The following is a 15,297-nucleotide window of genomic DNA, read 5'->3' as shown; positions in this document are numbered from 1 at the left end:
TGCTTACAGGATACAGAGTTGCAATTTTACAAAATGAAAAAAGTTCTGTAGGTGGATTGTGGTGACGGTAGCATATTATGACTGTACTACTAATAAATTAAAATTAGTTAAGATGGCAAGTTTTATATTTGTATCCAGGGTACTTGAAAAAGCTCACAAATAAATAATTTTTAAATATTTATTTATTTGAAAGCTTATTTTGGTGCCAAAAATTCTGAAATCCACGCATAGTTTTTTCATAATATGTATTAATATGTATTTTTCATTAACTTTTTGAAGACTCCTTGTATACATGGGTTTAAAAATATTTTTGCAGCACCAAAATAAATTTCTTTTAATCCGATTTTTCACAAACTTTTTGAAGTATCCTTGTATTTTACCAAAATAAAACAATTTAATGGGAAAAATTTGATTTTCAGAGCTTTTTGGATTTCACAATTCTAAAAATGGGATCATGGACCAATACATGGAATGCAAGGGCATGAAGCAGGAGGTAGCAAAGGTCCCAGGAAAACGAGAAAGAAGGAAAACTCGAAAGGCTATAAAAACTAAAACTGCTTGTTCTGCTGGTTTTGAAAAGTGTTCTACTGGTCTGAAAAGCAGCTAGCTTAAAGACTGCCTGTCTGCTTAGATGAGATAAAGGCCAGCCTAGGATGCCAGCACCTCCCACCCAGGACCACCAGCCAAAGTCCCCATTGATATCTCACTGCCCAAGACATCTGCGTACCTACACCCAGGATATCTGGCAAAAATCTCCCTGGCAATGACTCCACCTCCCCTCTTTAAAAATCCGGCTATAAACTAACAGTCCAAACAAACTGCCCTGAACTCTTCTCGGAGGCTCGCTCCTATGGTCTTATGGAGTACATGTACTTTTGCTTTGTGGCCCTGGGAGGAGATTCTGACCTGAGTCTTTCTTAGATCGCAAGCTGAGTTCTTTTTACAGGCCAGTTCCCACTTGCCTTGTGGAGTATGCTTTGTTTATTATAATAACCTTTGCTGCCTGTACTTGCTATCTGTGGGAGTTCCATTCAACTCATTGTTGGAGGTTCCAAGAACCTGTCCTCCACACCCACAACAGGCCTACCCTTCTGATGCTGATGCAATTTTAAAAACTGGCCACTCAGATTTACTGGTACCTGATTTTCTTCTATGAAATAAATTAAAGTTATGGCAAACATCTTCAAAATTAGACAATAAAACATACAAATTGTTACCTCTTCCGTTGAGTTTTTTTATTATTCAGGTAACTTATCAACAATGGTTAACAGATTATCCAAACTAATTTTGGTGTCCAATAAGTATATCCTGAGAGGCTCCCTTGGTGGGCACTGAGCATCTGACAAATTTTCACGATGATCTGGATCTTCAGCAGCTCTGAAAGACCGCAGAACTCAACTACAAGCAAACACAAGCCCAGGCAAATCCGGATGAAACAGTCTTCCCAGGTTTCCAGTCTTTTTTGCCCTAGTTTTGTCACTCCTCTTAGCATTATTCCCTCAGTCCACATTCTGCCTGTCCTACCTCATGCAAGAGCCCATTCCCCAAACATTTCCCAACTTCCTGTCCCTAATTAAAACTTGTTCTATCTCATTCCCTAAGGATCCAGCTATTTACATCACAAAAGTTAATAACAAATATACTAATTAATGCAATGTGTTAACAATATGTTCCTCTTCTAGAAATACAATTTCTGCTTTGCCAGGGGTTATCTCAAAGGCAATGCTTTAGCCCAAGGAGGGATTTAAGAGAAGAGAATTAAGTCTTAATTAGAGTCTATTATTGTTCAAGCACTATGCTAAGTACTCTGCATAGGTTATTTCATTTAATCTTTATTTAATATCCCCACGACAGGTTGGTATTATAAATTTGTTTTTTATAGGTAAAGAAACTAAGGCTCAGAGAAGGTAATTGCTTTAAGGTCACAAAGCCAGGCAGTAAAAATTTAAGACCAGAACTGGTCCTGTTTCTCAAACTCTACTCCACCTCCACAAATGAGAACAGCAATATTAAATGCCTGGCAACTTTTAAAACAGGCAGGGCCATGTGGTTCCCAGAGCCAAAGAGATTCTCCTGCCAGTTTCTTCTTTTTAAAAATGTCTGTTTACTTCTTGGGCCACATGGGTCAGTACCTTATGGCAAATACGCTACAAGAAGGCCCTTTTTTAATATAATTCTAAAGAAAAAAAAAAGTCTGCATATAACTTCAACAATCATGAAATGCCTGACAAGATGAGAGTAATAATTAGGGACAAACTGCTTTGTGAAAAGACCAATATTATGGCCCCAAAAGTGTCCTTGACACAAAACACCCAAATTTAGCAGACAGAGACTCCTGAGTGGGCCACAGCTACATGCATCCATGCTAGTGGCATGCTATTTATATTGGCATCCTACTACATGGGAGAAAGGAAATGCACTCTCTTCCCAACTTCAGTTCCTAGAACACAGACGCCACAAGGGCAGCCAGGTTTTCACTGCTCGTATCCTCCGTGTGCAGAGCGATGGCTGCCATGAGATATTCAATAAATTTAGCTGGACAAATGAATAAGTGTCTTCACCTCCTTTCTCCAGGACTCCTCATGGCCTCTTAGCTCTTCCTAGACCATATTCATTCTGTATTTTCTAATGATCCTTCCAAATCTCGAAACCCTTCTCCCAGATCTGTTCATCTCCCCTCCTTTCAGCAGAAGCAGATTTAAAACAAAAATATTTTTTACTAAGTATACATGTATTTCTAATTGGGAAATGGAAACAGGGTATTCTTAGAAATAAGAGTTCAAATGAAGAGAGAAAACATATGGTAAAAGCAGAGTGCATTCAATTCTTATCAAATGCAGAAACATATACCCTGAAATTGTAGCAGCTGTGTTTATTTTCAAAATTTAGGCATTTGGTGGAAAAGTCTAATGTGTTTATTTTAATGTCAGCTTAATGTCAAGTGATAATATAACATGAATTTGTTGATATGTTTTACCTCTTTTCCTGGATAATCTTTTAACAGAGTATTTAAACAGAGCCTACATCTCTATTTCCCAGCCCTCATCATATATTAAGGGGAAAATCTCCCCTATATTGTGTTTTGGCAGAAAGCTCTAAAATACGTTCTAAACAATCAAGTGGTAACATAGATTTGGGATCTACAATCTAGGCTTTATTGCTCACAAAATTATCTACGTTTTAAGGAAATTTTAAAAAATCACATGTGCAATAGTACATAGGGTTGCCATGGGAACAAGCTACATTTTTTTTATATTTTATTTTTCAGTTGTGGTACCTATGAGCTATAACAACCAAATACTGTCAACATTCAGTTCCTCCTTATCATACAGAGATCTTGAGAATAAGTTGTACTTACATTTCAAAGAATTCTCATTTTTTAATCAATCTTCTTCTGTCTTTTCTAGAAATTATAATGAAAATACATAAAACAATGATTACTGTTTGGCAGTAGGATTAAGCTTGCACTGTTCATATAGGAACACTCCTAAAACAACAAAAGAAATATTACAACCACAACAAAGTTAGGGAATTAAATGTCAATCGGAACATTTAAGGTATTGCTGATTGTGTGCCTAAGTGTAAACTGATTATGTGTGTGTATGCATGTGTGTAGGAATAAGGTCTCCATGGGAAAGAGGAGAAATAAGTTAGAAAATGTGTACTGGGTTTTACTCTGTGGACACACCAACCAGTCTACTCTTCCCACAGCTCTACTTATATGAACAATTAAGAAATAACTACTGTTCTAAAATACAAGACCAGAACATTTCACTAAACTCATTATTATTTTCTCGAGATGTACCCCTAGCATTCTCCCTGGTCTCATTTAAATCACTATCAATTAACATGAACAAAACCCCAGCCACTCCCTCCCATTATGTTTTGGGTAGGCTTTCCAGAGTTCTAGCTATCATCTTTCTTTCTTTCTTTCTTTTTTTAAGATTTATTAATTTATTTGAAAGTCAGAGTTACACAGAGAGAGAAGGAGAGGCAGAGAGGAAGAAGTCTTCCATTCGATGGTTCACTCCCCAGATGGCAGTATCGGCTGGAGCTGGGCCTATTGGAAGCCAGGAGCCAGAGCTTCTTCTGGGTCTCCCATGTGGGTGTGCAGGGGCCCAAGGACTTGGACCATCTTTTATTGCTTTCTCAGGCCATAGCAGATCAGAAGTGGAGCATCTAGGACTTGAACCAGTGCCCATATGGGATGCCAGCACTGCAAGTGGCAGCATTAGCCACTACACTACAGCACCAGCCTCCTAGCTATCATCTTTCTAACTATCCAAGTCAGTATTCCAGCTACTGGGAAAATGAATAGTCCTTCAAGCAGTCATATCTTTCACTATGAATCAACATATTGCATCTATAATGAGGTATTCCTAGCCAAGTAAATATGAACCTAATTTGTAGCTGTTATTCTCTCATAACAGGATAAGACTGAGGGCTAGACAAAAGATGATATTAAATAAATGATCTTCCTAAAATGGTCACCTCAGTCACCCACAGTGGGCCCCTAGACTTGCATAAACTGCAACAAAAGTAGAGAATTAAATGAAACTTTCTTTTTGGGACTAATTGAAAGAAAACTCACATCTATTATGCATCCATCCATGTACATCCCTTTTCTAATTTAATGTCAGTGTTATAGCACCACCCTGTTAATTTGATGAACAAATTTTCTCCAACCTTACTTTTAAAGTAACAGTTAGGGGCTGGTGTTGTGGCACAGCAATACCAGCATCCAATATGGGAATGCCAATTCGAGACCTAGCTCCTCTGCTACTGATCCAGCTCCCTGCTTATGTGCCTGGGAAAGCAGTGGAGGATGGCTCAAGTGCTTGGGCCCCTGCCACCCACAGGGGAAACACGGATGGAGTTCTTGGCTCTAGGCTTCAGCTTGGCCCAGCCCCAGTCTCAGCAGTTATGGCCATTTGGGGAGTGAAACGATAGATGGATAATCTTTTTTATTTCTTTTATAAATCAACATTTTTTAAAAAAAAGTTATTTTTATTTATGTGAAAGACAGAGTTAGAGAGAGAGAGAGAGAGAGAGAGAGAGAGAGAGAGAGGTCTTCCATCCTCTGGTTCACTCCCCAAATAGGTACAACAGCTCGAGCTAAGACAATCCAAAGTCAGGAGCCGGGAGCTTCTTCCAGGTCTCTCACGTAGGTGAAAGGACCCAAGGACTTGGGCCATTTTCTACTACTTTTCCCAGGTGATAGCAGAAAACTGGATTGGAAGTACAGCAGCCAGGACTCGAACCAGCGCCCATATTGGATGCCAGCACTTTTGGCAGGGGCTCTAACCTCCTGTGCCACAGTGCTGCCCCTTGGATGATCTCTTTACCTGCCTCTCCCTCCGCTGTCATTATGCATTTCAAATAAATAAAAATAAATTTTTAAAAAATAATAAAGGTAGGGCCAGTGCTGTGGCATGGTGGATAAAGCTGCCGCCTGCAGTGCTGACCTCCCATGTGGGCACTGGTTCACTTCCTGGCTGCCCACTTCTGATCCAGCTCTCTGCTGTGGCCTGGGAAAGCAATGGAGGATGACCCAAGTTCTTGTGCCCCTGCATCTGCACTGGGAAACCTGGAGGAAGCTCCTGGCTCCTGGCTTCAGATAGGCACAGCTCCAGCCGATGTGGCCACTTGGAGAGTGGGCCAGCAGATGGAAGACCTCTCTCTCTCTCTTTCTCTCTCTGCCTCTGCCTCTCTGTAACTCTGCCTTTCAAATAAATAAATGAGTAAATCTTTAAAAAAAAAAAAATAATAAAGGCATTCTTCTTAATCAATAAAAATGTACCTCTATTGATGCCTTCCACTGCAAATAAATCATCTTGAGTGTCTTCCAGTCAAGGGGGATCACATAGTCATCAGGCAGCAGTGATTCTGTGAAAAATATTGGGAAAAAATCTTATCTATAACAGCACACAGAATTTCACCCTAAATTTGAAAATATGCAAACATGATATCTAAACCACTGTAATGTTAAAAGTTTGGTCTTAGTGAAATAAGTCATTTCCAAAGGGACAAATACCATATATTCTCCCTGATCTGTGAGAACTAAGAGAGCACCTAAAACAACATCTGCAGAAGTTAAATTGACACTTTGAGAAGGGATGATTTGAGCTGCCCTTGTCTGGCTGTTGAAGAACAGGTTTTTATGTTTGTTTTTTAAATAATATTTGGTGAACTTTTTACTTAACAGAGTTAAGCATATGTGTATAAAGTCAATTGAGGATGGATCTCAGTAAAAAAGAAGAGTGGGAATAAAAGGAGGAGGAAGTTTGTAACCATAAAGCTGTATAGTTCTGTATACATTCCTATGGATTTACTTCCAAGGTACAGTTTAAAAACTTGTCATAGGACCCCAATCCCATTAAGACGCGTGGTAGAAATGCCATCTTAATTGTTAAAGTGATTATATTAAGTATTAAAGTGAACATATAGGTAGAATTAAGTGTTAAAATGATCATATAAATAGGATCAAGTGTCAGGTAATAATAATAGAATTAAAAAGGAAAGAATGTTCTGACATGGGGAGCAGTCCACATAGAACACTCATAGAATGACAATCACTTTAAGTATCACTCTGCCCTCAGAATCAGCACTTAAAGCTTCCTGGTCTTGCTGAAAAGCCCATGAGAGCATTTCAGACATGGAAAGCCAAGACACTGTGGCAAAAAATGTTCCTCATGAAGGATCTCTGATCTCTTTGAGTGAGACCCCAGTAGAAAGAAGTGGCCATCAAAGAAGGATGTACTTTTCTCTGATGGGAGAGAGAACTTCTACTTTGTTTATGGCCTTATCTAAATACTGACAGAGTTTGTGGACTCAAAAGGAATCCACAGCCTAGGCAGCTCATGCCAAGAGCCTCAGGTGGTCACTGATGTCATACATAAGTGTATTAATTTTTGAATTAACAACAGGAGTCACTGTGCACTAACTCCCCATGCAGGAATTCTGTCCTCAGTGAGTTGTATTATGAGAATTAACTGTAAAAGTAGTTCTCCAACAGTTTTTTTTGTTTGTAGGCAGGTGTGTGCGAATTGTTGAAACCTTTACTCAGTATAGAGTTGGTCTTCTGTGTACAAAGTTAATTGAAAATGAATCTTGGAGCCAGTGCTGTGGCTCACTTGGTTAATCCTCTGCTTGCAGCGCCAGCATCCCATATGGGCACTGGGTTCAAGTCCCAGTTGCTCCTCTTCCAGTCCAGCTCTCTGCTGTGGCCCGGGAGGGCAATGGAGGATGGCTCAGGTGCTTGGGCCCCTGCACTCGCATGGGAGACCAGGAAGAAGCACCTGGCTCCTGGCTTCGGATTAGCGCAGTACTGGCCATAGCTGCCATTTGGGGAGTGAACCAATGGAAGGAAAACCTTTCTCTCTGTTTCTCTCTCTCACTATCTTTATCTCTACCTGTCAAATTAAAAAAAAAGAAAGAAAATCTTAATGGAGAATGGGACTGGGAAGGGGAGAGAGAGGAGTAGGAGGGGTGAGAGTGTGAGTATGGGAGCAGGCATGGTGGGAAGAATAACTATATTCCTAAAGTTGTATTTATGAAATTTGTATTCCTTAAAAATTAATTAATTAATTATTTTAAAAAGTTTGGTCTTAAAGATATGTTAAAGTAGGAATTTGAGATCTCTGTTAGTAAAGGGGATCTAGATGAAAAGAAAACTCTATTACATGCATCATAATTTATATTGTCATGTAAGTATAAGCATATATATATGCATTTATATAATATCTAAATATATACTAGTCCAAACATTAACATACACACACAGCTATACCAAATCTCAAGAAATATATTTCCTATACTCATGTATTCTTCTCATCATGAGTAGTTTCTTAAGGCATATATATGGCCCTACCTAAAATCCCTCTGTGTCTACACAGCACCTAACACTAGAATTCATTTGAGATCACTGCCAACCACACACCAGAGCTTGCTTTGTGCCATCCAGCTAAACTGGCTTCCACCCCCACTTACAGCTTCCTCCTTTTCCATTTCAAGAACATGCTATTTCCAAGTGCAAAACCTTTTCCTTTGCTTTTATTTCAAGACACATTTTTTAAAAAGATTTATTTATTTATTTGAAAGGCAGAGTCACAAAGATAAAGGGAGAGACAGAGAGAACAAGATCTACCATCTACAGGTTCACTCTATAGATGGCCACAATGGCCAGAGTTGGGCCAATCTGAAGCCAGGAGCCTGGGAGCTTCATCTGGGTCTCTGACTTTGGGTGCAGAGGCCCAAGGACTTGGGCCATCTTCCACTTCTTGTCCACGCACGTTAGCAGGGAAGTGGAACAACTGGGAGTCATATTGGCACCCATATAGGCTGCTATGACACAGTGCCAGTCCCTCAAGCCACATTCATACATATCCCTTGTATAAACACTGCTTATAATTCACTTCCGTATTGAAAGCATCCCAAAAAAATCATAACCCTATATTTTTTTCAACAACTCCTGTAGTACTGCTAATCTTACTCATAAAATATTCATAAGATCGTCATTTATATTTACTATTTGCTGTATTTTGTCTTGTGTTTGTCTTGTCTCTCCATTTAGAAGATAAATTATTTGATGCATGAGGTCTATTTCCTTTTAAAAGCATTCTGAAGCTTAATTAACAGATGCTTGATCATTGTTGATTAAGATAATTCTGTAAAGGAGGAAGTGAGAGGAGGAAATTTATAATCTTTTCACACCAGTGCTTTCATGCTTCCTGGTGCCAATCTAAGGCCATGATTGTTATTCTTTTGGGGGTATGGACCCATATAGGATGCTAACTAAATCTGTGAGCTTTTCTTCCAGAAAAGTGGCACAAAATGACACAATACATTCTCCTTGCAATTCTAGGATATGGATCTTGGTTAAAGCCACCACCTGCAATGCCATATGATTTGTATCCTGGCTGCTCCACTTCTGAGATAGTTCCCTGATAATGTCCTGAGAAATGCAGCAGAAGGAGGCCCAAGTGCTTGGGTCCCTGTCGCCCATGTGGGAGGCTCAGATGAAGCTCCTGGTTCCTGCCTTCAGGTTGGCCCAGCCCTGGTCATTGTGGCCATTTGGGGATTAGACTGGCAGAAGGAAGATGGAGGATATCTCTCTTTTTCTGTCTCTCCTCTGTCTCTCTGTAACTCTTTCAAGTAAATAAATAAATCTTCAAAAATAAAAAATATTAAGTACTGCTTCCTATGAGTCCTTACTTGCATTGCTGAAAAGCATCATGAGATCAATAAACCACATGAAACCACTAAGACCAATTAGAAACACCTCAGAAATTTACATGCATATATTATACTGGACTTTTTATTTTCATAAAAATGAAAAAACAATTTACCCATTGGAACTCCAGGAGATCCAAAAAGCTTTACTAGTTGAAAGGCAAATCCTTGTGATAATGGTAGCCCAAGGGAATGAAAGCCAGGGTTTGCTACATCCTGAATCTCTTCAGCTGGTAGGCACTGTAATGGCTTAGACTCTTCCCATATCTTCAGCTTTTCACCAAATCTTTCATTTAAAAAGTAAAGATCAGAAGTGACCCACAGAGAGTGCAAACTTTCAGGCTGGTTACTTAACATTTCGGAAGAAATAAACCCTACATCCTTTAGTTTATCACCTACTCTTGTCTGAGATTTGAAAGTCACAAATGGTCTCTTGTTTGTAAAAGGTGTCTTCCAAGAGCTAACCATGTAGTATAGCACAAGAGAAGGAACAGGGTTTTTGTAAAAATACACAGAGTCTCTTAGTCTGCTAAATGACAGACAATGAGAATAAAATTGTCCACCAATATTTATAGGGGAATCTTTGATTACATCAAGGTGAAAACATGAGGGTTGATGATCAAAGGTTATAATTTTTTGTTTATCTTCCTCTTTGTTATTCATTTCTGAAATTCTATCTTTTTCTCCTCCCAATATTATTTTTAGTCCGTGGTTTTTGGTGAACAGGTCACATTCCTCTCTTTGTTTTTCATCTATATGACACTGTTCTAGTATGTGAAAGTTTGGTGCCAAACTGAAAATTCTTTTCTGTCTCTCTTTCTTATTCTTTGTTGATCCTAAGGCACTCCTTGGGATATCCAGGTGAGGTGAGCAACTTATAAAGACATTGGTTTCTGTTTCTATGAATGAACCTACACTTTCAGTTGGAGGTGGCAAATCTTCATTTCCTACTGGTAGATTGTCCCCTGTCAATGTTTCTGAAGCTCCGTCAGAAGTGGAAATCAATTTAATCAATTGCTCTCTGCTGTCAGGGCAGGCCTGTTTACGCGATCTTTGTTTCTTTGCTCTCTGCTCACATACAAACTTATGAGGTCCCTCAGGCCAGCTACCAAAATTGGGTTGTCTATCAGAGCCCTGCTGTAATTCATCAGATAAGTTAGTTGTGAAAAAAGCCCAATAATTGGTTTGAGTTGCATGTACTCTTTGTTCCTCTACTGAAGCTTCATCCAAAGCTCTAGATCCATGTTGATGGCACAGAATTGGTTCATTTGGGAGACTTTTATCTATCCTCTCTCTCTTCTGCATAAATGAGCTTGGGGTTTCAGCAAATAGGTCCTGGATCTTTGATGCCAGGGTGTGCCTATTCTCAATAGGCTCTTCCACCTTCATGTCAGAGCAGTCATCCCTTGTTACACAGGAAAGATTTTGAGTCCCTGTTGGACAAGTAGCAGAACTTTGATTTGGCATTGATAAAAAAGTTGGAAATAAGTCATCACCTTCCTTAGGAAGGTGATTTTCTGGTGTGTTGTCCAACTCAATTACAGATGTAACATTTGGAAAGCTGTCTTCAGGATCTGTGTATTTCCAACTTTTTTCTTTATAGCCACTCACAGAATCTTGTAGTTCATTTCCTAGATCACCAGTCAAGGGACATCCTGATTCTCCCAAGTCTTCCTCTTCGCTTTGAGATGGGTCTTGATCTCCTGGTGTAACATAATTTAAAGTTTCAAGTGAGTTTTCTTCTACGATTTTACTATCATTGTTCTGCTTTTTCTTTCTTTTTCTGCTTCTCTTCTGTTTGGTTTTACAGAATGTGTACCCTGTTTTCTTCATAACTCTTTCTCTGGAATAAAAAAAGAATTATGAAAAAGCATAATGTAAGTATTTGTATAATACTAGCAAACTATAGCATCACAATATTAATGTGCAGACTCAAAAATCATTGTAAAAGGGGTTCTATATGCATTTACTATATTTTAAAATAATTTTTAAAAAGAGATACTTTGGCCGGCGCCGCTGCTCAATAGGCTAATCCTCCGCCTGAGGCGCCGGCACCCCAGGTTCTAGTCCCAGTCAGGGCGCCGGATTCTATCCCGGTTGCCCCTCTTCCAGGCCGGCTCTCTGCCATGGCCCGGGAGGATGGCCCATGTCCTTGGGCCCTGCACCCGCATGGGAGACCAGGAGAAGCAACTGGCTCCTGGCTTTGGATCAGTGCGATGCGCCGGCCGCGGCACACCGGCCACGGCGGCCATTGGAGGGTGAACCAATGGCAAAAGGAAGACCTTTCTCTCTGTCTCTCTCTTTCTCACTGTCCATTCTGCCTGTCAAAAAAAATTTTTTTTTAAATTTTAAAAAAAGAGATACTTTAATCTTGTAAATTAAAGATGAGTACACGGCGGGGGTTGGGGGGCAGCATTGTGGCATAGCAGATAAAGTCACCACCCATATGAGCATCAGTCTGTGTCCCAGCTGCTACACTTCCAACCCAGGTCTCTGCTAATGGCCTGAGATGGCATAAGTACTTGGGTCCCTGTCACCCATGTGGGAGACCCAGATGGGGCTCTTGGCTCCTGGCTTTGACCTGACCTAACCCTGTCCATTGCTGCCATGTAAGGAGAGAACCAGCCAATGAGAAGATCTCTGTCTCTCTGTAACTCTTAATTTCAAATAAATAAACAAAGCTTAAAAAACAAAAAGAGTACTTTGAAAAAGTTAAAGCTTACTTGCACATACTCATTTCATAAACCAATAACAATGTGAGAACCTAATATCTTTATAAGAAAATATTTTATATATATAAAATCCACCAATAGGTATCTTAGATTTCCAAACATTTCATATTTTTAAAAATGAAACGGTGCTGGCTTTGTGGTATAGCAGGTAAAACTGCTGTCTGTGATGTCAGCATCCCATATGGGGACCAGTTTGTATCCTAGCTGTTCCACTTCCAATCCAGCTCCTTGATAATGAGCTGAGAAAGCAGCAAAATACGGCCCAAGTGCTTGGGCACCTGCTACCTATAAGGGAGACCTGGATGAAGCTCTTGGCTTTGGTCTAGCTCAGCCCTTGGTGTTGCAGTCACCTGGGGGAGTGAACTACCAAATGGAAGACCACTCTTTCTCTCCCTCTCTCTCTAACTTTTTCAAATATATAAATTAAAAATAAATACATAAAAAGTTGCTAGGATAGTCTCAGAAGGGCACAACTTCAATGGTTTTAATAGCTAGCTTTCCTCTAAATGTAAAGACTCTGGCAATTTAGTTGTTCCATGAAATTATAAACAATGGTTAATAATGAGCTGTTGGGGCTGGTGTTGTGGCGTGGTGGGCTAAGCTTCCACCTGTGGTGCTGGCATCACATATGGGCACCTGTTCTAGTCCGGTCTGTTCCTCTTCTGATCCAGCTCCCTGCTGTGGCCTGGGAAAGCTGTGGAAGACAGCCCAAGTGCTTGGGCCCCTGCACTCACATGGGAGACCTGGAAGAAGCTCCTGGCTTCTGATTTTGGATAGGCTCAGCTCTAGCCGCTGCAGCCATTTGGGGAGTGAACAAGTAGATGCAAGACCTTTCTCTCTGTCTCTCCCTCTCACACTGTCTGTAACTCTACCTGTCAAATAAATAAATAAAATCTTTTTAAAAAATAATAATCAGAGCTGAGTCAAGTATTTGGGTGATATGCTTCTATTTGTGCAGCTGGCAGTGGCTCAGAACCAGAGGGGAGGTCACAATGACTGGTATTGTAGTACTGGGCCAGAAATGCTAATTATCCTGCGATGCCCAGTGGAAAATTACCCAGCAAAAGAGCAACAGAGCATTCCCACTGGATATACTAAAAGTTCATAGCTCCCGATAATTTACAACAATATTTGATCCTAATAGAAAAAGGGAGATCTAGAAAATGTTCTAATTTTGAATATAAAGATCTAGTTATCTTCTCTTCCACATTCAGTAATCACAGTGAAGGACAAAGTACTGATGGAGACATAGTAAAATGCAGTTGGTGGGGGTTCTGGTGAGGGGAAAATAATCCAGTGTAGAGTAACAGAAAAACAAAGAACCAAACTAGCAAACAAACATTAAAGAAAGAGATGATGAAGAAAACAGAGCAATTGATTGTTCTCAGACTGGATATCCGACAAATGAACCTATTAAACTTATCCCTAGCTTCTGGCCTGGTCTACAGCGTTCATGCTGCTGGCAATTTTTAGTAGGCATGACACATGAATACCTTGTTTTTTATCACCTAACTGTTGCTGCCCTTGTTTACACATTCCTGAGTATTAGAAAGAGCATTAAGGAACACTAATGTACCTACAAGTATTTGTGATGTAGCCTCTATAAAAATGATACTGAATTTTTAAAAAGTCACCTTTGGTAATAACTCTTCTACATGGCCAATTCAGTCTGATTCCCATGAGAGCTTTAAGGTAACATCATTTATGAAATTTATACTGAAGACTAGTGTATTATTCTGAAAATAAACGCCCCTGGTCTTAGCCCACATATAAACCACCCTGCTTGCAGAGAAAGGAACAAAAGAACAGATAACATTTGCTGTCACTTCATTTATTGGATAAAGTGTTAACATTCTAAGAGCTTGAGACTCATTCCAGCACTGCTCTTGCTCACTGAGCACACTTAATGTGTAGCCACTGTCCCTCTGAACAGCTCTCAACAGAGAAAGGGAGCCCTAACGTAGGGAAGTGAAATTACAAAATATGGTTCATCACTGAAATAATTATAACCCCTTCTACCATCAGAAGGACCATGGTACAATATTCTACTTTGAAAACTTGTTTTAAAAAAAAAAGGAACTATTAGGGTATACAGTTGTGACACAGTGGGATAAACTGCTGCTTGGGACACCTATATCCCAAGTACAAGGGCCTGGAATCGAGTCTCACCTTCACTTCCCAAGAAGCTTCCTGCTAATGCACCCGGGAGATACCGGGTGATGGCCCAAGTATTTGAATTTCTATCACCCATGTGGGAGACCCAAATGATGTTCCTGGCTCCAGACTTCAACATGGTCCACCCCAGGCTATTGTGAGCATTTGGGGAATAAACCAGCAGATGGAAGATTCTCAATATCTTCCTCTGTTTCTCACCCTTTCTGTCACTTGCTTTAAATAAATAAATAAATAAACTTTTAAAGAGAGAACTGTTTGTTGTATACTGAACTATATGTTAAGACTGTTTAGGGGTCAGCACTGTGGTGTTGTAGGCTAAGCCTCCACCTATGGCGCTGGTATCTGATAAGGGCATTGGTTCATGTCCCAGCTGCTCCTCTTCCAATCCAGCTCTCTGCTTATGGCCTGGGAAAGCAGTAGAAGACTGCACAAGTTCTTGGGCCCCTGTACCCACATGGGAGACCCTGAAGAAGCTCCTGGCTCCTGGCTTTGGACCAGCCTAGCTCCAGCTGTTACAGCCAATTTGGGGAGTGGAGTAGTGGATGGAAAACCTCTCTCTCTGTCTCTCCCTCTATCTCTGTCCATGGCTCTACTTCTCAAATAAATAAATAAAATCTTTGGGGCCAACACTGTGGCACAGTGGGTTAAGCCACCATCTACTGTGCCAGCATCCCATATGGGCACCAGTTCGAATCCCAGATGCTCCACTTCTGATCCAGCTCCCTACTAATGTGCTTAGGAAAGTAGCAGAAGATGGTCTAAGTGCTGGGCCCCTGCACCCATGTGGGAGACCTGGAAAGCTCCTGGCTGTGTTGCAGCCATTTGGGGAGTGAACCAGCGGATGGAAGATCTCCTCTATCTCTCCTCTCTCTGTGTAACTCTTGCAAATAAATAAATCTATCAATAAATAAATAAGTTCTTTTTTAAAAAGCCTGTTTAATTGCTTTACATTTACCAACTCATCCTCACAACAGTATAAAGTAAGAACAAATGCTAGTTTCATCTCCGTCTCACAAACACAACTAAAACACAGAGAAGTTAAAGAATTTGCTCACAGTCACACGGCTACTGACAGGACTCAGACCAAGGCTGACTGGCTCTAGAGCCCACACTCTTTTACTAGGATGTGAAACTACCTCTTAATTTAAAGAAAGAATTG

General features: G+C 40.2%; 1 protein-coding gene across 10 annotated transcripts in view; it reads right to left on the bottom strand.

The window, feature by feature from the left end:
- Positions 1 to 1,213: 1,213 nt before the first annotated feature.
- The window catches only part of N4BP2L2 (NEDD4 binding protein 2 like 2), a 95,144-nt gene continuing 81,060 nt past the window's right edge, over positions 1,214 to 15,297 (bottom strand). For 6 of the 10 annotated variants that reach the window (XR_011378848.1, XR_011378849.1, XM_002720588.5 and 3 more), the window contains 4 exons: positions 9,348 to 11,074; positions 5,801 to 5,886; positions 3,359 to 3,403; positions 1,214 to 1,398 (listed from right to left, as the gene is read on the bottom strand). Coding sequence is in view for 4 of the 10 variants with exons in the window: in XM_002720588.5 (XP_002720634.3) it covers positions 3,380 to 3,403; positions 5,801 to 5,886; positions 9,348 to 11,074 (1,837 nt within the window). In the remaining 6 variants the exon portion in view is untranslated. Of the gene's footprint in view, positions 1,399 to 3,358; positions 3,404 to 5,800; positions 5,887 to 9,347; positions 11,075 to 15,297 lie in introns of those variants that run through there. The other 4 variants (XR_011378846.1, XR_007913737.2, XR_011378845.1 and 1 more) reach the window with 3 other exon arrangements.

Source organism: Oryctolagus cuniculus, chromosome 9, assembly GCF_964237555.1.
Source record: "Oryctolagus cuniculus chromosome 9, mOryCun1.1, whole genome shotgun sequence".
Taxonomy (NCBI): Eukaryota; Metazoa; Chordata; class Mammalia; order Lagomorpha; family Leporidae; genus Oryctolagus; species Oryctolagus cuniculus.
Note: the sequence above shows the minus strand (reverse complement) of the source record. Positions and strands in the feature narration are given on the sequence as shown.